Consider the following 22,288-nt stretch of genomic DNA (forward strand, 5'->3'; position numbering starts at 1 on the left):
ACAGTAATCATTCCTCCGATTAGTTTCCAAACGGTCCTTATTCCAAGTGAAAAGTAAATAAATGTCCACAGCTTAGCAGTATTCTTCTTTATTCTCAAAAATGTTGGTTGCTTGGTGTCTCACTTCAATACAGAAAGTTTCTCTTCTCACTCACAGCCTACACGTGTTTCGTCTGACCCACTATGATGGTCTGTGACTTCATCAGGGCTGTACAATAAACATCAAATAAATGTATATCAGTACAATATCAATATCAATGTACTAACCGAATTTAGGTAAAGAAGTTGAAATACACCTCATAGACACCCGTGTCAATGTAGGTCCGGTGCACACTTTGCCACAAGAATCAAACTATACCTGATTGATAAGCCCTGATTAGGGCAAAACTGGTCATGTGTTGCCTATGTTCTGTTTCAGGGAGTACCAGGCCTGGCCGTTCAGGCTCGACTGTTCCTTTTGGAGCAGGGTCATGACTAATTTGTATATGGCTGTGTCCAACATGAGGTGGCATGGTTGCAAAATAACAATGGTCTGGGATGTAGTCCAATTAATTCCTAATGGCTGAGATTAATTTAAGCATTCCATCCATCATTCTTTTGTATAGTTCCTCCCTCAGATTGCCGCCCCATGACCATACATCATAGTGAGATCAGCGGACAGGAAAACAACTGCAGACTTAATACCCCCACCCTATTGGCTAGATCTGTAGTTCTCCTCTTCCTAATAAATATTGCAACCATCGCTAGGTCATTGACATTACTCAATATACTCAAAATGCGCAACAGGTACACTACTTTGATCAGCAATCATCCTAGTCTTTCTTACATGATTAGGCCTAGTGTATGAGTGAATACAACAAGGCGTTACTGCCCTTTGAAGGCGAAGTCCGGGTGACTTTGCGAGCTTTGTGCCCCGCGCAACCTGGGCAGACTATGTGCAGTTAGCTCGATAGGAGGTGCCACGACCTGGAGTACCTGACTCTTCAGGGGAGAGAGGGAGCCTCGGAAAAAAAGTTGTGATGCTTTTCTTCACTCAGTGCTTTGGAGCTGTTCTGGACCTCATTCACCTCACGTTTCATCACTGCAAAGCCAAGAGGGGCTTCACAGCCCCTGGGCAGCTTGTCTGCGCGGTGAACCCCACGCACTATCACTTGAGTATGAATAGTACCCATATTAGAAAGTCGTCCTCTAACCACCTGTTTCACATGTTAACATGGACCAATAATGTGTACACCCGTTGTTGGAAGGCCTCGTAGCACAGAGCTCATTCATGTTGAGATACCACTGTTCTCCTGGTTTGAGTTCAAAACAATCATAACCGGTGAAAACGTGAAAGACTAGCTCTTTTGCATTCAAAACTGAGTTACCAGTCCAGTTTTTACTTTGGGTGATTTTGTTGCAAATAAAGACATTTTTATGGAGTATGTGTTATTGATTCATAGCATTACTCCAACACACGACATATAGCAATATGTACTTTTCTGAAAATGCCATCCAAAGTACACCACTGGATCCTACACCACCAAACCACACTTCCATAGAATTTATTTGTCCCGTTTTGTACACTCACTCTTTAGGTAACTGTCGTATTTTGCAGACAACATATCTCTATTGAGGCGACGCTGATGGCAGCACCCGCAGTAGGAAAATTCTTCCAGCACCACTGCGCTGTTGCCTCGCTTCCTTTTCAAATGAAGGCAAGAAATTATTACGCTAAGGTGCACCAATATAAGAACAATTACAGGTGAAGTAATCAATCCAATATGACTACTAAGTGTTGATAATTACCACCCCTTAAAGATGCCATCCATATGCACTGACCCACATCCACACGCAGCCGGAAGGTGAGTGTGCCACCCGCGAGCCTGTTTATTTTTAATATGTCAACTTGTGAACTCTAGTGTGCACGACGGCTGCATGCCAGCACTAGGAAGGCAAGGTGTACAGAAATCACTTGTGAATAGTGCATGGCTGTCGCCATACATGCTTTTTTCTTCCGTGTAAAACGCACGTGCCAGAGTACTGAAACTATTCATAAATTAGTGCAAACGTCAGATAGTGGGACGATGGCAAGGGAGCTGGGAGGGTCAGAGAAGGTATGGAGGCTTGGGAGATGGTTGGGGTTTATTCAATGGAGGGCTCCTTTTTCAGGGGTGCCATAGGACTTGGAGCCTTGATTTTTGGAGGAGCTGTTAAATGTGGAGGAGATTCCGCATGAGGTATGTCCACCACCTTCTCATCAGTGTTGGGCTAGCCTGTCAAACCGTATGCACTGTCACATGGGGCCAACAAATAGTGCCCACCCACTGGTCCTTTCAAGTTGACCCTCAGACTGTCCTCCAGGCCTAACACTGCTTCCATGTATGTGGGCATTCAGTCTGTGGCTTTTCATTCAGGTTTGGCGCTTCTGCACCTGTGTAACCTGGCTGGATGTCAGTGCCAACAGGAACGCACATGGAAGTCAGTCAGTGGACGCAGGGTAGCAAGTTATATGGTACTTTTCCCCTCCCTCCGTCATCATTCATGAGCCGTGATTCCGTGAAGGCAGGGCCGAGAAGTAAGCACAGCGCAAGTAACGTTTAGTTTCCATTGTATTCTCGTTACCCTCTAGTCTGCCCCCTCAGCAGCAAAATGGAGGCGGTAGAGAGGTTCACAGAGGGACGGAGGGGCAATGTGAGGTGTTTGGAGCGTAGAAGCAGCATGGTGTCACACCAGTTGGTGCAGTGGAAGTCATGTTTGTACATTTGGTCTCCATGTACTAAAGTTATGTTTGGGTCCCTACATGACCGAACCGACCCCGAAGGTAGCGTCAATGTATTGATTAACACTAAAGGCTTTCATTCGCAGCACTAAATAATTGCACTGAATCACGCGACTCTGCACTAACTTAGGTAACAAGGAGGCCTAGAATGAGATCCAAAATCTAACGGGCCGCGGCAGAGTGCAAAACGAGTCTGGGTGCTTGCTTGTTGGGAAACAGTCAGAGTGTAACCTGGTGCCGTCGTGCACAGTGCATTCATCATTGTATTTATTGGACGGTTCTTTATTACTTTCTCTCAGTCTTCTCACCTATAATTACAGGAAGCTGCAGGTAAGTCAGAATGACGGTCTCCTCTCCACGCACTCCGACTACTCGACATGATGAGGGGCGAGCGTAGGGGGCAGTGAGCGCGTAATGCGTCACACTGCTATGGTGCGGCGAGGGCTGGCCAAAAATGTCCTACAGGGCCGTCATTGGTTGCGCTCGCACGCGCCGCGCACGCTACCACTGATTGACGGCCCTGGAGGACTAGTGTGAGCGAGGCTGGGGAGGGGGCAACAAAGGTCGGGTTCACACAGATTGGTGGTGATGCCGACGTGTAACGGCCGGGTTTATTATCAAAGAAGTGATCAAAGCACTCCTGGAACAAAGCGCCCTACAGTCACACAGAGGCCGCCGCGGCCGCAACGGGCCGAGGGCTCGGCCTCCCTGCAGTCCAGACAGTGACTGTCAGTGCCGGCTCGCGCGGCCGCATCAGAGTCCAAAAGGTGCCGCACTGTGCCGCCTCAAGAAAGGTGCCGCCTGGAGCGGACCGCCCCCCCCTAGCTACGCGGCTGCCACTGAGAATTTGAGTGTACCCTCAACACCTGTAATCCTCACTGAGCTTCTCATGTCCACACCTCTAATCAAAATTGTGACCACTCGTTGACAGTAATTGTATGTTCCTCATGCCATTGTTCGACAGGATCTTTCAGGTCTATAACATCCTCAGGAACCTTCAATAAATCTCTGCTCAGCCTCCTTTAGTCTGTGTTTTTCATTTTCCCCATTAAGGTTTCATTCATATTTTAAAGATTATTTGTATTACCACTAATTGTGGTTAAACTTCAAGTACATTTCTGCCATATTCTCTGTGTTTAAATGGATACAAATTTACTTTAACTGATTTTCCTTAAATTGTTTTCTCACTTTTGGCAAATGTAATTCTGGGAAAAGATGCACATGTTCCTTAATCTCCTTCTGTTGTTTGCTGCCATGTGATCTATAAACGATTTACATTATTAATGATAATGCTCTCGATTTTGTTTTCTCTCACCGCAGACAGGACGCCTGGATAAATCACAGCCTGTGGTGTGTGGCCACACAGGCCCAGTCCTTGACATTGAATGGTGCCCTCACAATGACAACGTCATCGCCAGTGGTTCAGAGGACTGCAGCGTCATGGTGAGTTTATGATGCCAGTACGGGGCAGCAGGACGACCAACAATGAGACCAGAACATTATACCACTAATCATCTATTCATCAGTCAGCTGTTTCAATGGGCGTGGGGTGTCCTTGTAACTTGCTTGTAGATATTTCTTCTCCCTTCCACCATTTCAGTAGTGTTGCATGAAACCCAATTGTAATGTGTATTCATTTCTAACGATATACGCTAGTCCTATCCCCTGATTGCGAAAAACGACGTGTGTGGAGGAAGGAAATCAGAGTGAAAACTTTTTTAAATGGAGCGTATTCATATCTCTTGGCATGAGCTTGAGTTCCAATGCACAGTACCACTTCTTAGTGTGTAAAATGCCTTACAGTAGGTAAACACTCCTAATCACATTTTGGTGCTTTCAGCCCCATGCCCTGCACTCTTTTTCTGCAATTCCCCAGCACGTGGAAGAAGTGCACTGACCCTTTACGGACAGTATTATTACTAATTGTGGGAAGCTGGCTTTTTAAATTACATACCAAAATTAGATATATTATGCCAAGAGTTCAGGTATTCCCTAATAAGTGAAAACAGGTTTGCCCTAGCAATCCTAAGGTGCTCCTCCAGGGGGTAGTGTGGTCCAGCAGCACTAGGCTTATCTGAGAGGAGTATTAGACATCAACAAATACACACAATAGTCAATAAATAAAACACACAACTCAATGAGGACATTGACACCAATTTATAAAAATGACACATATCTTTATATATGTTTAGGCACCAGAATCAATTCAATTCAATTCAAAAGACCTTTATTCGAATTTCATAAAATTCATAAAAGCACATACAATAAAAAACAGTCCCAATCTCCATACAAATCTATTTACAGTCATCATGGTTTTTAAAATTAGTGACAGCTCTCATAATCAATCTATTCAGTAAGTTTTGCAAGAGAAATACTTTTGTGTTTAAACAGTCGACAGTGTATTTTTTCAAAATCGGCAGCATTAACTACCGCTCGCTAGTTAAACATCATGTGGAAGTCTTTGATTTATTGTCCGAGCACCTGCTAGACATTCTATTCTTAACCGAATCTTGACTTTCTCAAAATTCAGTGGCCATTCCAGCTCTGGCCCTGCCCCCAGGCTTTATTATGAAGAACGAGGATAGAGGGTCATGGAGAGGTGGCAGAATTGTTATAATCTATAAAGATGCTACACCTGCAGCTTCACCCAGGAAAGTATCCAGGATTGCGAAAGCGCCTTTTTTTGGACTAGCTCTAACAGCCAATTTCATGTTTTCTGGATTATCGATTTAATGCACCCAGGGACCGTCTATACCTTTTTTAGAGAAGCAATAGCTAACATGGTGAGCAGTTTAGCACTCAAGTCAGCCAATTTTACTATTATTGGAGACTTGAATCTGCACCTGGAGTCTGATAATGAACCTGACAAGCACAATTTCTTAAATGACATGGCAGCTTGCCAACTCCTCCAATTGGTCTCAGGCCCCACTCATGATGCGGGACATCTTCTGGACCCTGTACTGTCCAACATTTTGCTTCCACAGGCCCCGATATCTTTACTGATGGCCTGGTCTGACCATAACTTTATTATTTTTTCATTGCACCTTGCTGGTCCTTAAACTCTCGGTTCCTCGCAATCTGGTGTATAAATGCCCTTGGCAGAAACTTGATTACTCCTCCCTTCGAGACACTCTTGCCATCTCTCAGCCTATGTTGTTCGCAGGCATAGAGAGGTCTAGCAATTCCTTTGGAATTATGGATTGATCAGGCCTTGGATAAGTGCATCCCTGCTAAATTGACCCTTCAGAAGAAAGCCCTGCCGCATGCATGGTTTTATGAGACTCTAACCACTGTTAGGAAATACTGTAAAGTACTTAAGCGTACTTGGAGACGCACTTACAGTCCCTCAGCCAAACTTGAATATACAAAGGCCAGGAAAGTTTACGATAAATAGATACGGAAAGCCCATGTCGCACATCTTGCAAACAAAATTAATACCAGTAATAACCCCTGCAAAACAATTGTTGCATTGTCAAAGGATATGGTGAAGTCACCTCAGACAGCAGGCAACACTATTGTGTCTAATGCTCAATGTGAAACTTTGCCACTAGTTTCATCCATAAAGTGGTGGGCATCTAAGACAGTTTTCAATCAAAGAGTTAGGCTATGTACTAATGAAGGAAGCTCTGCTTGGCAGTGATACTCAATCCCTCTCTACTTTCCCACCTATTCTGATGGAAGACCTTCAGGCCCTGTTCACCAAAATAAAGTCAGGGTATCCTTATAATCCCCTCAAACCGGAACTCTTCGTCAAAATGCAGAAATGTCTACTTCCTAGATGCCTGGAACTTATTAACCTTTGCCTAAGGACAGCACAGCTGCTGCAAGCCTGGAAACATGCGAAGGTCATCCCGCTACTGAAGAAACCGTCACTAGATGCCTCTAGGCCGTAGAACTATCGTCCGATCTCCTTGCTTCCGTTCCTGGCAAAAACTACGAAGTCACATGTGAATACCATACTAACGCAATATCTGGAATCCCATTGCATATTGGATTCCTCGCAAAATGTTTTCAGGCACTGAGTCAGCTCTACTGACAGTCACGGAGTAACTCAGAGCTTGTCTGGATGAGGGCAGTACAGCTGCACTCATTCTGTTGGACCTTAGTGCCGCCTTTGATACGGTCTCGCACAACATCCTGCTTCATCGCTGCAGGAGATCGGCATTACTGGTAGTGACCTTGCCTGGTTCACTTCCTTTTTGTCTGACAGGTCCTTTCAGGTTATCGCCCCTCCCTTTCACTCTCAGAAACACCCACTCTGTTGCGGCGTTCCGCAGGGGTCCGCATTATGTCCGATACTGTTTAATGTCTATATTCGACCACTGGACGTGTTGGCCAAAACCCACAATATCTTTCTGGTGTCATACGCAGATGACACGCAGCTGATCCTATCCTAAGGATCCTAGCCAAGATGCTGCCAAATTTCGAGATGATCTATCTGCCATAGCCATCTGGATGGAAATGAACTGTATCCAAAATGGAGCTCTTCCTGTTTGGCAGAGACTCTCACCTCTGTAGAGAAAAGTGGTGGCTGTTGATGCTTGGTACTCCCCTGGTGCCCAAAACCGTCTTAAGAAAACCTGGGTGTTTGGTTCGAAAATGCTCTCTCCTTTGAGGACCATGATAAATCCATCGTAAGGAAAGACAAGGGAACCATACTCACAATGGAACCAAGGTAATTAAGTATTTCAGAAAAAACAGTGGTTCCTGTGGAATAGATACTCAATAATAAACTTAAAGAACACTTTCATTGCACCAACTGGAGGACTGACGGATGCGGTCCTACACCGGATAAAACATAAAAGAAATCACTCGGAAACACACGGTCACTGCCACTGCATACACATTTTGGGCAAAGGAAACAACGTGTTGCAGATAGGAACCCTACATCGCATTGAATTGGTGTTTCTATAAATAAAAGGACAGCCACTGTGCATTCTACTGGAATTGCTAGACTCACGCCCTTACTAGGGAACCTAGTGAGTAACTTTTAATTTCATATACACACGGTTTTGCACGCACATCACCAGTATTGTAGCAATTCTGAAAACCAGATGTCCCCCACACCATAGGTCCTGAAGAGACCCTATATCCATATTAGGGTCGAAACACCGTCGACAATTAAGAAAAGCGAACCTTTGAAAATAGCACTCTATGACTGTATAGATGCTATGCAATTTGATGAAAGAAAGTGTTCGCTTTTATGAGCAAAAATCGATCTGAAACCTTGCACAAAAAACGTTTTCAAAAATGTTATCTTAATGCTTTGGTTCATAGTTTTCACTTGGGACACTTTACACAACTGCAAATATTTGTCATTATGTGTATGAAATTATTCAGTGTATCTGCATTTCTTTCTATTTGACATCTCACATTACCCCTGTTTTTATACTCGATATACGCTTTGTTCTTTAAATTCATTATTGAGTATCTATTCCACAGGAACCACTGTTTTTTCTGAGAATACATGCTAAATCCAAGGCAGGGACATGCTTTGACCTACTCCGTGGTCTTAAACCAGTGGTTCTCAATCTGTGTGCCGCAGCTCCTTGGTGCACCCTCCAGACTAGCCAGGAGCGCCACGCTCCAAAGGTTTCAGAATTTCGATTTTAAGCCATAAATTGCCGGTAACATCACAGAAATGTGAGTTATTTGGTAAAAGCATGAAACCTCTTTATCCACCAGATGGCAGCAGAGCACTCTTTATTAAGAGTGCATAACTGAATGCTTTGACTTTTTCAAAAGCTACATCGTGTTCCTTCACCCAAACGAAAGACAAACCTTTACTAAGAAGTTGCCTCAAAGGCACTACAATAATAATATAGGTACGCATATTATTTATTAACTGTTATTGTTATTTGTAAGTGGTGCTTACTTATGCTTACTTGTGTTATTGGGAGTGTGTTCTCCTGTTCTTGATTCTGGAGTGTTGGGAGGCTGTAGATGGCTGGAACGGACAGTTGGTGGAGCTGGTTGTTTTAGAAGGCATATTCAGTTTGGCGTCCCTACCTGTTTAAATGCTTGAATTCAATGTTACCTCATTTATGTTGTTTCATTTCTTCCAACACCCACACAATGTTTGTGGTGACCTGTGGCGCATATTTGGCTTCCTATTCAATGTTACCTCATTTGTGTGGCTTCATTTCTTCCAACACCCACACAATGTTTGTCGTGACCTGTGGCGCATATTTGGCTTCCTGAAGTTATAAAGTACATCTTCCCAAAGTAAATTAAGTCATTTTTCTTCTTATAAAAGAATTGACATTTATTGTGTGTGATAAATGTCCCAACTGAGCTAGGTGTTCCATCCCATTCTACACTACAGGAGTACCCCATGACTGTTAGGCATGAAATGGGTACATGACCCAACTTTATACCAATTATTTCCATGGAGAAAAGTGTAAGTACTCCTGAGGCCAACCACCCGCAAATAAATCCGCATAATAAGGAGCCACGGCCCACAGCCAATAAGCCAAGGGAGCATGGGTTGAAAAAGTTTTTGAACCACTGTCTTAAATCATTATTGGGTCTGTTTGACCCCCACACCCGTCAGTTGGTCGTTCAAGCTACGGTTCTGGCCGGGCTGGATTACTGTAATGGTCTGCTGCTGGGATCTAATAAGTCCGTTATCAAGAGGCTACAGCCCACCATGAATGAGGCAGCCCGTAATCTGTTTTCTCTGCCTTGATATAGTTCTGTCTCAGGTCTGCATCGCCTTCATTGGGTGCCCGTGGAGCAAAGAATCCAGTTTGGAATGCTCTGCATTACACACAAATTTCTTACAGGCGCTGGTCCGGCTATTCTGAACAATCTTGGTCATTCCTACACCCCACCCCAAGCCCTTCGCTCCGCAGATCTACATCTCACTCGTGTGCCGCGAGGGGCCAGAGCAGGGGAGGCGCTCATTTAAGGTGCTTGCTCCTGTCCTTTGGAATTCTTTGCTACTCCCTATCGGAAACATCACCAATCTTCTGTCAGTAAATCCTTAACATAACATTACAAACATACCATAACATAGCATAACATTTTTCGGAAGCTGCAAGGTTATCCTATCAGAGGAAAAACAAGTATGTCATTCAGGTACAGTACAGCGACTTATGAGACCAATCTACGGGACTTGAAGTAAATGTTATGTTTATGTTATTGGGCCAGGTCCAAGACAGCATCAGCAGGTCACTTTCAGCGGCACTTGGGCCACCGGGTGCAGTGGTATAATTCAGCATTGGGTGCCCACTGTTAGTCAATTGGAATCAGTCTGCGTGAAAAGAAGCTGCAGGTTTCGACTGGGAGGCCAGTCAGGCTGAACCAACAGGAGGGTTCAAGTTTTACGATATTAGGGAATGTGGGGACACTGGTGGTCCTCTTCTCTTCAGGCCAGGGTGACTAAGTGCAGAAGGTTTTTGAGGTGTTAGATTTCTTCATACGGGAGCACTCGCAGATGAAGGGGCCTTCAAGCAGAGGCTGCAGGAGATGTTGGGGAGTTCACAAAGGTTGAAACCAAGGTGGACTTTGTCTCTTGAGAGTTTGGGGACCTTGCTGACACCATTGGCCCACTTTGACATGGGCTGGGGACCTCGGTTGCATTGGTGCTTGGCGACATCAGGTTTAGGAGGTTCGGGAGTCCTCACATTTCTTCTTGGTTTGCTTGCAGGATGCAGGGGAGCAGTTCTGTCGCCCCACAAGAAGTTTTGAGTCTTTATTGAAGACAGGCCATCCTCTCTGACTTTGAAGCAGTGATAGCTGCAGGAAGAGACGTCTTTGGTGCAGGTTTGATGAGGAACAGCAGACAGGTTCAGTTTTCTGCTTTCACAGCTCTTCAGCTTCCTTCTTCTTCGTAGGTCATCAGGATCTGCTTTTCTGGTGCCAGAGACTTTCCTAAATATTGAATTTAGGTGAGCATCAGGTGGGAGCTAATGGGCTACCTTCCCCCATGGTCAATACGCCCCCGAGTTCCTTGGTTTGCCATCACCAACATGGCTAATTCTGAAAACTCTACTCCACTTCAGATAGCCCACCTTAGGGGTGGTACTGGGTGAGGGTGGACATGATTATCTGACTAGCTAATATTCCCGCTTATCCAGGTGCCAAAGGGCTCTGGATAAAGAGGGTCAGCTTCCTCTCCTGCGAGAGAAGCAAGATCCACTTACCAAAGGCAGTGGGCTAATTGAAGCTCCTTTGCCTTGGAATTCTAATATGCAGGTCATCCAGTGGTAGGGGGTATCTGCACCCTCCGCCGGAGTAGGTTTGATTTCTGGCCTTCTAAAAGTGCATGTCTCTGGTGGTAGGCTGGCAAAACCCTCTAAGGGGTCCTCTAGGTGCATGTGTTAATAAATCACACACTTGCATCAGTGTGGGGTTTGTAAATATGAGATGTTTGATACCAAACATCAATATTTACAGTGAAGCCATCATGTACCTGGGGAACTCGTTTCCACCCATGTCCAGCACTTGTACTCAGAATGGCTCTCCTGTTCACTTGTACTGGCAGCAATGGAGCTGAAAAGCACAGGGGCATTTCTGCTCGGGCAGATATTTCCTCACATGTAGTCAAGTGTACCCTGCCTTAGGGATGTAAGACCTGCCCTGTGGGTGATTTACCTGTACTGCATGCAGCGTCGTTGGGCATGGCACATAGGGACATGGACCATGTCGTATTATCACTTTTGTCTGCACCAAGACACACAGTCTGTATGTATTTTGTGAGGAGTCCTTTAGGGAGGCACAAATCGTGGCGCAGCCCTTAAGTTCCCTCTTAAGCCTCTTTGTCCCAGGGGTACCATTTACGAGGGATTTACAGGGGTGTTAAATATATTGCCAATGGGGGTACCATTGCACAGTTTTTGGGAAAAGATCTGGCACTGGGGACCCAGTTAGCAGAATCCTAGCACTCTTTCAGTTGAAATCACATCAAATACGAGGCAAAAAGTGGGGTTGAGCATGTCAACAAGCATTACAATTGCAGTAGGTCTTGCATCTGTTGGAGAGGAGTTATTAGTATTACAAATGGCAACGTTTTTACCTAGTCATGGTGCCGTGTGCAGTACCATATGTGGCTAAAAGACCTCTTTTGGCCTCATATGGTTCTGCACACAGCAACATGGCTAGGTCAAAAAGCATTGGCATTTATAATGCCAATAACTCTAACTCCTGTTATAGCAAACAAATCATGGACGGAATGCTGACAATGCAAACATTCTCCCCCAGTCAAAAGATCTGTGTTAAATTCATCGTTCTTTTGCCCACTACGCCACCCCAGTTTGAACCCAGCCATACGCAAATCAGTCTTGACCCTGTGCCTCATGGGAACAGTCCAGACCAAACAGCCAGGCCAGGTCCTCCCTGGACCAGAAACAAGCATCTGGAATCGGTTTCAGGGTATGTCACCCTTCTTCATCCAGGCTAGCTTGAATCCAGTGGCACAGTGAGCAAGGGACCCACGTCTGGGCATACCCATCCCACTTAGGGTGAAAAGTGCTACAGCTAACAAATGATGGACCGAATGCTGACAATGCAAACATTCTCTGTTTTTGCATTTTTTTTGTTTTTGCTTTTGCAATTGCTCCAACTTTAACAAATGCGAGGCCTATTGCATTTGGTAAGGAACCGCGACACACACAGACACACGTTTTTATAACAGTAAAGTAGGTGTAGTTGACGGGGACCAAGCAATGCACACATTATCAGGAAGCAGACGTCACTTTATTAGTCCTAAACATATCCAGGATTCTGGCTATACAACATTGTAATACAGGACATGCATTAAGTTGTTATTCCTGTTACACCAAAATTAGTATTATGGTTACAAGCTCACTGAAGTATAACGCCAATAGAATCAGCAGCAGTATTTCCAGTGAACTGAGAGAACTCTGCTTTCCTACCTCATTTTTTAATAAGAATGTTCAAGAAAAGGAGCCAAATAGCAACACAAATTGGTAATCTATTAGAGACATTGCCTGTTAGTTGGTCACACATTGCTATTATGTTTTCCTGTAGCTATTCAGTTGGGGTGAGGATAGCTTCTGTGCCCTTGTGGCGTAAAGTGCATATTAACTCCAGCAAACGAACTCACCAGCAGTCTATGAGATTTTTTTCGGACTAGAGACAGTGCACCAAGAATCAGTCCAGAGAGCTTTTATATTCAGAAAAAGTCATTTTTATTTGTTTCAAAATTTCTCAAAAGGCATCAGCCAACGCGTTTTGTTCCTTTTTGAAACTTCTTCAGGGCTCAAAAGATGGTAAATAGCAGGGTAGTCGAAGGTATAGAAAGATCTCTTGAGTATATGGATCCACCCCTGGTTACATCAATGCGACCTTAGCTCTGCATGAAGCTATCTTTAAGGTAGTATGTAGGGTACGTGGAGTTCCATGTACTTTATTGGCGACCCTCTTCAAAGTGGCGTCAATCATAAGCAAACCCCCTCCACAGACACCTATATTATTTAGGGTGCAAAGGGAGAGAGATGTGTGTCTGGGTACCCTAAATAAAGGATCATTCAGCTTAAAAACCGATTGGGTATGTATAACCCCCAATGCGTATCAGGAAAGACACGTCCTTCCCTTAAGTATCGGGAGGAACGCCATAAAGTCGCACAGATGGAAGCAGTCTATGAGATGATTAAGTGAACTTTAAAACTGCCATTGAAGTTGATCTTGGTGGAACTAAATCCACAATTTATGATAGTTTGGTATACTCCCCTCCCTGTACTTTTGTGAAGAGGGCCAGTCCTACAAAATGAGTAGTGCATCACATGGTTCTCAGAGTAGCAAGCCTTGTTAGGGGTAGTAAGCGCTGTATAAATACAGTTACATGCGGATAAGGTGGAGCTTCAATATTTGTTATGATTGAGGAGGCTGACTTTTTTAAATGTTGACGTTTCTAATGTCAATGTAAATTTTTTAGCTACTAGAATGCAGTTTGAGTTGTAAAGCTATGTGCATTAAAATACAAAGTGACATGAAATAAAAACACCTGAGTGGGCTAACATCAAAAATACCATAATGTGTTACCTCCCATGCTTTACACTCCCATGCTTTACGATTATCACCCACCCGATTCGGAAGAGGTAACGACAGGTGGGAAGGGAGGACATGAATTTGAAACAGACAAGAAAAGAAGAAGTAAACTACAGGCAGAATTGGGCTGGGCCGCTATTGCTGCTGATTAAGAGCAAGTGGCGTGCCTTGGAACTTATCAAAAAATGTATAAAGATGTTGAAATCGAGCTGGGCGAGCCACGACCCCCCCCCCCCCCCCCCCCCCTTGGTGTAAGATGTGTGGCGTTGCGCGGTACAGTAAAAAAAGAAACAAGAGGTACCTGTACCTTTTGGCTGAAATCCTCTGTTCCTTATTTAGCTCTCTTGTCTGCCAGTTCGGCATCTTGCTGTAATGAAGAAAATAGTGCTGGCTTTCCAGACACCACAACTCCATCTAATTTGGCCGGTGAGGCAGGCTTTAGTTCAAGTGAATCTACGGTTGATAAGCTTGCACCCTGCCTTGAACCATGGAACAAACCCATGAAGCGGCGAGGAGGCACGCCGAACATCGTCTGCAACTGCTGCCCGACTACCCACATGGTCAGACATTTCAGGTAGAACACCCGGAAGGCAACCTGGGCTAGCTGAAGTAAGACTGGGATTGCAGCTCACCATGACAGTGAGAAAGAAAAACCCACATTTTCAAGATGTCGGGACAGCACAAGACGCAACCGAGGTCGGAGGGAAACCAAACAAATAGCTTCACCTGGCTGGGGCGCCAAAGGTAAACCAATCAAAGATAAGAATCTATACCAGTTTACCTTTTTTGTGACTTTTAGCCTATGCTGTACTGCTTCCGGTCATCAGAGTGTCCTGCCCCACCACGTCTGCCTGCAGTCAACAAAACACTGTCTCTGTAGAGGAAAGATTGACAACAAGCAACGAAGGGCGGAAAGCTAGATAAAAAACAAAAGAGTTCTGCCAACCAACTGTTGAAGAATGAAAGAGTAAGGAAACCGTACTTAACCAGTGCTCCTTTGACTTAGAACGGAAGTGACGTAGGGGCTGGCAAACAAGTTAGGAGGCAGCAAAAATGAGCAACACTAATGTGAACTGTTAGAGTTGGGGGTTTCTGGTTGGTGAAGTATTCACTTGTGACAAGCAGGGACCCTCTCCTCTAAGTCAGGGCAAAGGACTACTCCCAGAAATAACCCCTGCTCACCCTCTAGGCGGCGTGGCGCAAGCAGACAAGGCTAAACTCCATAGTACACACGGTTAAGCACTTGACATAACACATACAATAAACCATCAACCCACCACACAGAGACACAAGCTGGTTGTTTGGTAAAAATATACTCTTTATATATAATCTCTCAAGCAGGCTTGTAAAAATACAGTCTTTTGGTTCTTAAATTGGTTCCAGTTACTTTTAAAAGATGCCACAGTTGTTAAAAGTCAGTTGTTGTATCAGAAACAGTGTCCCTGGTCCTAAAACCGACTTTGCAGTACTTCAGATTGGCCCCAAAATGATCTAGGCAATGTCCATGACGTGCTGACTCCTTTCGTGCCAGCTGGTGCGCCTCATAGCGCTTTGGTACATCTCGTACCGCCGATGGCAGAAAGGCCTCGCTAACCCTCACGCGTCTCGCGTATCACATGTACGGCACGGGTGAGGAAACTAGGCCTACTGAGCGCTGGTAGCTGTGCGGCTTGTACTGCGCTGTGAGACGGGTTGGAGGAGTCTCATTGGTACGGCGCGCACAGCGTTGGGGCAAACAGTGGACACAAGGGGTGCGCAACTCACAGACTCCGTGTCCAGAGCGCGGCGCACCTAACACGGGCACAGTACTTTTTTGCTTGTAGGGGGAAGGTCGAGGTGAACAGCTGCGGGGGTCGATCCTCCGACGTCACGGTGTCGTCCCAGGGGCGATGCGAGCTACGGCTCGGACTCCTGGGTTAACGGTGCATTGTGGGGGGGTCAACAAACACGCAGCGTACGCTTCTACTCTGGAGGGGGAGTGGCCAGCTGTGTTACAGGGGTACTAGCGGGGCAATGATCAGGAGGCTTTAGCAAACCCAGGCAGAGTCCAACGTTGCTGTGTGAGCTACGGCGCGGGCCAGTAGATCACGGTGCTTGGGAGGACAGGTCTCTGCCGACGTTGCGAGCTACGGCTCGGGTCCCACCACTGACACAGTGCTCGGGCTGGCGGGGGGCTGGTCCTTACAGTGCGAGTGTGGCGGAGCTGGGCAGAAGTTGCGCTTTTCAGCGGGAACGGAGGGGCACAGGTTCTCAGGGTGCGAGGTGCCAATTCACCACGGACTTCGCTCCTTGTTGATCAGGGCTGCAGGGATAAGCAGTACAGCTAACAGTTCTTCCTTCAGGGGGGGTAGCGCCCACTGGTCCTGAGGCGTAGTTCAGGGGGCAAGTTCACCAGCGATCCCTTGGAGATTGTTTCAAATGCACAAGTTGAATTAAAAAGTCTTTCAGTCTTTTATTCCTCTCTCCTTCTTGCAGCAAGGCACCCACCACAGGCCAGTCCCTCAGGATTAGAGACAGTAGTCCTCCATGCAGCTTTTCCAGGTCCTTCTCTTCAGGCAGAGCTTCTTCTTGGCAAAACAGTATCTAATCTCTTAGGAGCAGGGCTCCTTCTTTTATACACCAATTCTTTTGTCTTTCCAGGCCAGGGGGCCTGAGCCTGGTTCAACCCAGTTTTGGAGCACTCTGTTGACAGGAAGCTGCTTTCTTCTTTCAGGGTGCAGGGCAGGGACATCAGACACTCGGCAGGAGTTGGAGCCAGCATTGTGGTGGCAGAGCACAGCCCTATTCAGAGTCAAGGGGCACTCCTCCCACCTATCCTGGGGGTAATCCTCTGTTCACCACCTGGAAGCCCAGACTGTCCCCTGGAATTCCCCAGCCCTGTCACTCACACAAACCAGACAGCAGATACACATCCTGGCAGAGGCCGGCTGAAATAGTCAGGCAAGCAAATGCTAACTTTCTAAAAGTAGCATTTGCAAACAATAAACTTTACTAAAAGAAGTATTTTATTATTCTGAGTTCAGGCATACTAAACTTGACTCTCTACCATGTTCCCTGAGCCTGCTGGGATTATAGAGTGTAATAATTCCAGCAGCCCATTCTGGCCTATGAGAACAGGTAGCCTTACAATAGTGAAAAACGAATATGGCTCTAATTCACTATTAGGACATGCCACACTCATCCGGGCTTGTCCTACCTTATGCTTACAATGCACCATGCCCTAGGGCCTGCCATAGGGGTGACTCACATGAAGTAAAGGGAAGGTTTAGGGACTGGCAAGTGTGTGCACTTGCCCAGCCAGCATGACAGTACCAGACTGCACGCAGGTTCTGCAGTGGCAGACCCTAGACATATTTTAAAAGGCTGCTTCTGTGGGTGGCGCAACTAGCGCTGCAGGCCCATTAGCAGTATTGGTATTTACAAGCCCTGGCACTCCTGGTGCACTTTACTGGGGACTGACAGTAAATCCAATGAGCCAATCATGGAAATCAATTCCAGGTACACTTTACCTTGGGAGCACTTGCACTGCGGCACAGATTGGCCGTGGCGCAGTGCCCTGAGCAGCGAACACCAGCAAAACATCAGAGGCACATCAGCAAAAAGTGGAAGGGAGACTCACGCCAAGGTGCCAGGTCTAACATGAACATATAACAGGCAGCAGGTGGGACCAAAGTCGTGTTTTTTCACTACAGCGGGTCTTGCACCAGCGCGCGTGCTCTGCCTAGGCTTCACCAAAAAAGGACACTTTCCTACACCAACCCTTTGGACTTCATGCTCCTAGCCAAAAATCTTTACAACTCGAGCACCCATTTGTCAGATCCAAACACTTGCAGACAGTGTAGGGCAGGACAAGCCTTTAATTCCACTGGACATTTACTCAGTGGGTTTAAGCACTTGAAGGCCGGTTTTGAAAGCCAATGGCCACGCCTGGTGCCTCTATTACTTTCCTTAATTCCCTGAGCTTAATTGCAGCAGCCACTGTAAGGCCTCAAGAAAGAGAGAGAGGGGGAAGGTAGAGAGAAAACTATTAGACAGAGTAGAGACGGATAGAAAGATAAAGAGTGTGCAAGGAGAGGAGCTGGGCTCGTTTGAGCATTTTTGCCAAGGTTGCTTTTGGTTCCCCAGTCCGGCTCTTACAGACTGAGAGATACTAAGTTGTATTCTGTGCCGGACAGTGGTTAATTATTTGTGCAGAACAAAAACTGAAATCAACCCCACAATATGTTTGTAATGATCGTTCCCATGAAGCCTTGAAAAAGCTTTCAGAGAGCGACACACATAGGTGGGGTTTCTCTGGGTCTTTCGGTAAACATGGATTTATGTTACTATGAAATGCTGCTAATAAACTAATGAAGAAAATAAAGGTGCTGAGAGACTAAATTCTGCTATTATTTAAAATACGTATAATCCATTGTTTGACATTGCATTGAATTAGGGCCTTATTTAGAGCTTGGCAAACAGGATAGTCTGTCGAATCATGAGTGCCATAGACTATAATGCACTTGTAATACGGTAGACGGGACATCTGCCATTTTATATATCATATTGCTAGATTTTGTAGAAAATGTTTTTCTGTAGCAGACCTGCTGTGACCTCTCTCTCTTGTGCTTCTTTACACTCTGCTTTGACTCATATGTTTCATGACCCTTCCAAGCACACTCAGTTTTTCCCCATGTGTTTCTGATGCTCAATGAGTCAGCTATGTTTTTTCTTCTGTTTTTACACTGTACGATATTGTGCATTTATATAGCGCTTCATACGCCTGATGAGGCACACAGCACTCTGAATTGTGTTTTGTCCCTATGCTGTTCCAGAATGCATGGTTATTAGGGTGTGGTATAAAGATTGACCTATGTTGATTTACTTCCTACAATATTTTCTCCTGTTTGCTTGCTTCATTTACCCAAATCTTGCTGATAACCATTTTGTGCATTTGTTGTGGCCCAAATATGGCATGCTTTTGTGCCCTAAAATATTGAACAGTGAAAATGTGGCCAATTATTTGCAGAAGGCAAAAAGCGTTCACATGGTCCCGTCGGGGGTGAGTTCCAGTTCCAGTTAGTGAACTTGGAAAGAGGTAGGGCTTAAAACCCTACCCAAAATAAAGGGAGTGAGCAGATCGAAAGAGCTAAGTGAGGTAGCACAGGTCCCTCTAGCAGACGTTTTGTCAATACCGGTCCATCACACAACACAATTTGCATAAAGAACTGGCAACAGATTCAGGGATTTTGAGAGAACTACTACAACTGATTTAAATGTTATTGTTCACTGAATAAAACATTCCATGTATGTATTTGTGCCAGGGTGTGTGAAGATTTACCTCTATCCTCTCTAGCACGTGCTCAATGTACCTCAACGAGCCAGAACTCTCCTACCTCTGAAAATACAACCTGATCGATTGTTTGCTTTCATGCAACAGCAGAAAGAGGTGATTTAGTACCAACTGGTGGTGTGGTGACGTGTGGCAAACTATGCATCTTTGAGTAATTCATAGGTACTTTCTTTGTTATTCTTGTAAGGGTTTTTCCATTGTCCTCATAAATTCACGGCTGCATAACAAAATGTAATAAAAACTTCAGAAAAAGTTCTCACACCTGACTTGGAGTACCTCAAGTGCCAGAGCGAGGAACACTTCCCTATGCAGCAGCTCAGAGAGAGAGTCGTTCAAAATGGGCATAACACGCTTCTCAATATACCCTACAGCAGCTTGATGATTAAAGCAAGTTGGATTGTCGTACAAATTGGCATAGTATAGTTTACATTGTTCGAGTATATCCTCCGATCTAGTGTAGACTACTCCGTCTGCCCCTTTGATACATTTAATACTAGATCTAACCCTCATGTCAGCAATTTGATTAGCTAACATATGCCCAACCCTTTCCCATACTTATACTGTTTAGTTTTAAACTTCTGATAGCTATTCGCTACTTTGTCCGTTAAACCTCTTTTAAGTTTGGCTCTGAGGTCTATCACCTGATGATAGATCAGCTGTTCTCCAGGATCTTTTAAAACAATAGCCCTAGCATGCTTTTGCTCCAGTTCTAAGTATATCTATAACTCTGTTCAAGCACAGATAGCCGGTGCCTATTCTTTTTTAGGTCTCGGACTAGCGTTGCACTGCGCAGCAGTGCTCGCGCAGCCGAGAATTAATGTCTCTTAGTAGGGGGCTTGAGCCCGCCCCTCTTCTCCATTGGCTGGCTTCCTAAACGGAGGCCAGCCATTGGAGGAGAGGGGCGTCACTCGGTTCAAGCCCCGTCTTTTCCAGATTCGGGGTAGTGTTTTTTCTCTTCTTTCTTGTTTTCGTTCTCTCCTCTTCCCATTGGCTGGAATTTTACCTTCCACCCAATGGGAAGAGGAGAGAACGAAAACCACGGCCCCGAATTGGAAAATGTCGGCGCTTTGCTGAAGCCATTACAGCCCGACTGCCGCCGGAAGAAGTCGTCCTCAGGTGAGTGCTTGCTGTCCTGCCCCCCTCATTGCTCGTGCTTGCTGTCCTGCCCCTCGTTGCTCGTGCTTGCTGTCCTGCCCCTCCTCGTTGCTTGTGCTTGCTGTCCCACCCCTCCTCGTTGCTTGTGCTTACTGTCTTGCCCCCACGTTGCTCATGCTTGCTCTCCTGCCCCCTCGTTGCTCGTGTGTGCTCCCCTGCCTCCTCGTTGGTTGTGCTTACTGTCCTGCCCCCCCCCCTCGTTGCTTGTGCTTGTTTATTAAAAGGCGCTTGCTTCGCCGTTCCGGGCCGCGTTACTTTTCCAAATTTTTTGCCTGTTTATGTTACTTTGTAATATTTACTTTCTAGTCACCTGCAGCTGATACTAGTAATGCGTAAATACAAAAGCAAAAGCAGTAAATAGGCCTCAAATACCATTGTGAGGTAAAGTCATTTGTTCTTGTACCTGGTAGTTATCAACGTCACTGCACCAGCATCATAGGGTATTGACTGTGTTATTATGCGCACGCTGAAACAGCTTGCCTTTCCCAGTGCCTAGATGTGCAAGAAGCTGCTATTGTGAGCACCTGCGCCGGGTCCAGTGGCTCAGTGGACTAATGTGTCTATTGTAGGGGCCTGTGTTCGACCTCATGGTCACAGGTACAAATCCCGGTGGGTCACTCAGCCTTCCATCCTTCTGAGGTCGATAAAATGAGTCCCATTGGGTTGGGTAACAGCAAACATATGTTATTCAGTGCCAGGATCCTCACGGGGGAGCGTGCTTTTTACAAATACCTGTTATGTTATTTGCACCTGTCTTTGTCTTCCCAAGTGCAAAAACGCCGTCCTTTGCTGTACCGCACACACGGAAGACTCACTGCTTGCTGTTGGTGCTTTGAGGCTTTTCACTGCATCTTTTGAGTGCTAGAGGCGCTTAACTTTAACAGTATAACTTCTTTAATTGGAGGCACTAGACAATGGAGTGCTTCATTGGCAAATAATGTCTGTAATTATATATATATTTCAAAATACTCGCAGGCACCTGGTGTCCTTTTATGTAAATTTTTGGCCTCAGTCATGTAGACACGCCTGAGGCGAGCCTGTGCTCTGTTCTGATGTGCGCTGCGAAGCCTCAGGTCGCTTGAACGGGTGCTACGAATGTCAGTGTCATGGCACGGTGGCCCACGCATTCCGAGAGCTGTAGGCTGCTATTTCTGCCCGAGCTGGGAGGAATGCCCGGGTGCCCCCTCTCCCAGCTGCCATTCTAGGCCTGTGAATCAGGACCCAGATATTATTACACTGTCCAAGCCCCACCCAGCCTCGACAAGGACGCAGGGCCTGCTCTAGGAGCGGCCGCCATCGCCTTCCCTCCCGCGGTGGATGTGCAAGGTAAGGGGGTGCAGCCCTGGGGTCTTCTGGGGTTTACGGGGCACTTGGCTTTCCACCTGCCTGCCCTGGGAACAAGCCTCGGCGGGGCGTAAGAGGCGTCGAGTGACCGGGTGTGTCATCGTGAGATGGGTGTGTGGGTGCGCAGCAAGCGCGGCGTACAAACCCCTTTTATTACCTTTATGGGTGCTGTGGAGGAACCTGTACCCCTGCAGCGAGGCGGTATCCGGTGCTGCCTGCCCGCCGGGCATTGACCCGATGGTCCTAGCTCTTTAGTTGGGCCCCTGGTGGCGGCCAGCCTCACAGCCCGGCGCCCGGGTCAGAGAGGGGGCGGCATTGTGCAGGTGTGTGCCGCTGTCGTGGCCCTATCCATGGCTTCATGCCCGCTGGCCCACACGTTTTTATTGTGCTCCACCCCATTTACTTTCCCGCCTTATTAGGGGTCCTGTCTAGGTCGTTCATAAGCACCACTCCCTGCATTGCGTTGCTTGTGCTTGCTGTCCAGCCCCCTCGTTACTTGTGCTTGCTGTCCTGCCCCACCTCGTTGCTCGTGCTTGCTGTCCTCCCCCCTCGTTGCTTGTGCTTGCTCCCCTGCCCCCGTTGCTTGTGTTCGCTGTCCTGCCCCCCCTTGCTGTCCTGCCCCCTCATTGCTCATGCTTGCTGTCCTCCCCCCTCGTTGCTTGTGCTTGCTCCCCTGCCCCCGTT

The 22,288-nt window shown here is 46.3% G+C and overlaps 1 protein-coding gene across 1 annotated transcript in view; it reads left to right on the forward strand.

Annotated features, from left to right (window-relative positions):
* The window catches only part of LOC147705723 (coronin-1A-like), a 227,440-nt gene that overhangs the window by 123,199 nt on the left and 81,953 nt on the right, over positions 1-22,288 (forward strand). The window contains exon 3 of the mRNA XM_086932158.1: positions 4,081-4,203. Within this exon, the coding sequence (XP_086788284.1) occupies positions 4,081-4,203 (123 nt within the window). The remainder of the gene's footprint in view (positions 1-4,080; positions 4,204-22,288) is intronic.

This window comes from Lissotriton vulgaris, chromosome 7 (assembly GCF_964263255.1).
Source record: "Lissotriton vulgaris chromosome 7, aLisVul1.2, whole genome shotgun sequence".
NCBI classification, from domain to species: domain Eukaryota; kingdom Metazoa; phylum Chordata; class Amphibia; order Caudata; family Salamandridae; genus Lissotriton; species Lissotriton vulgaris.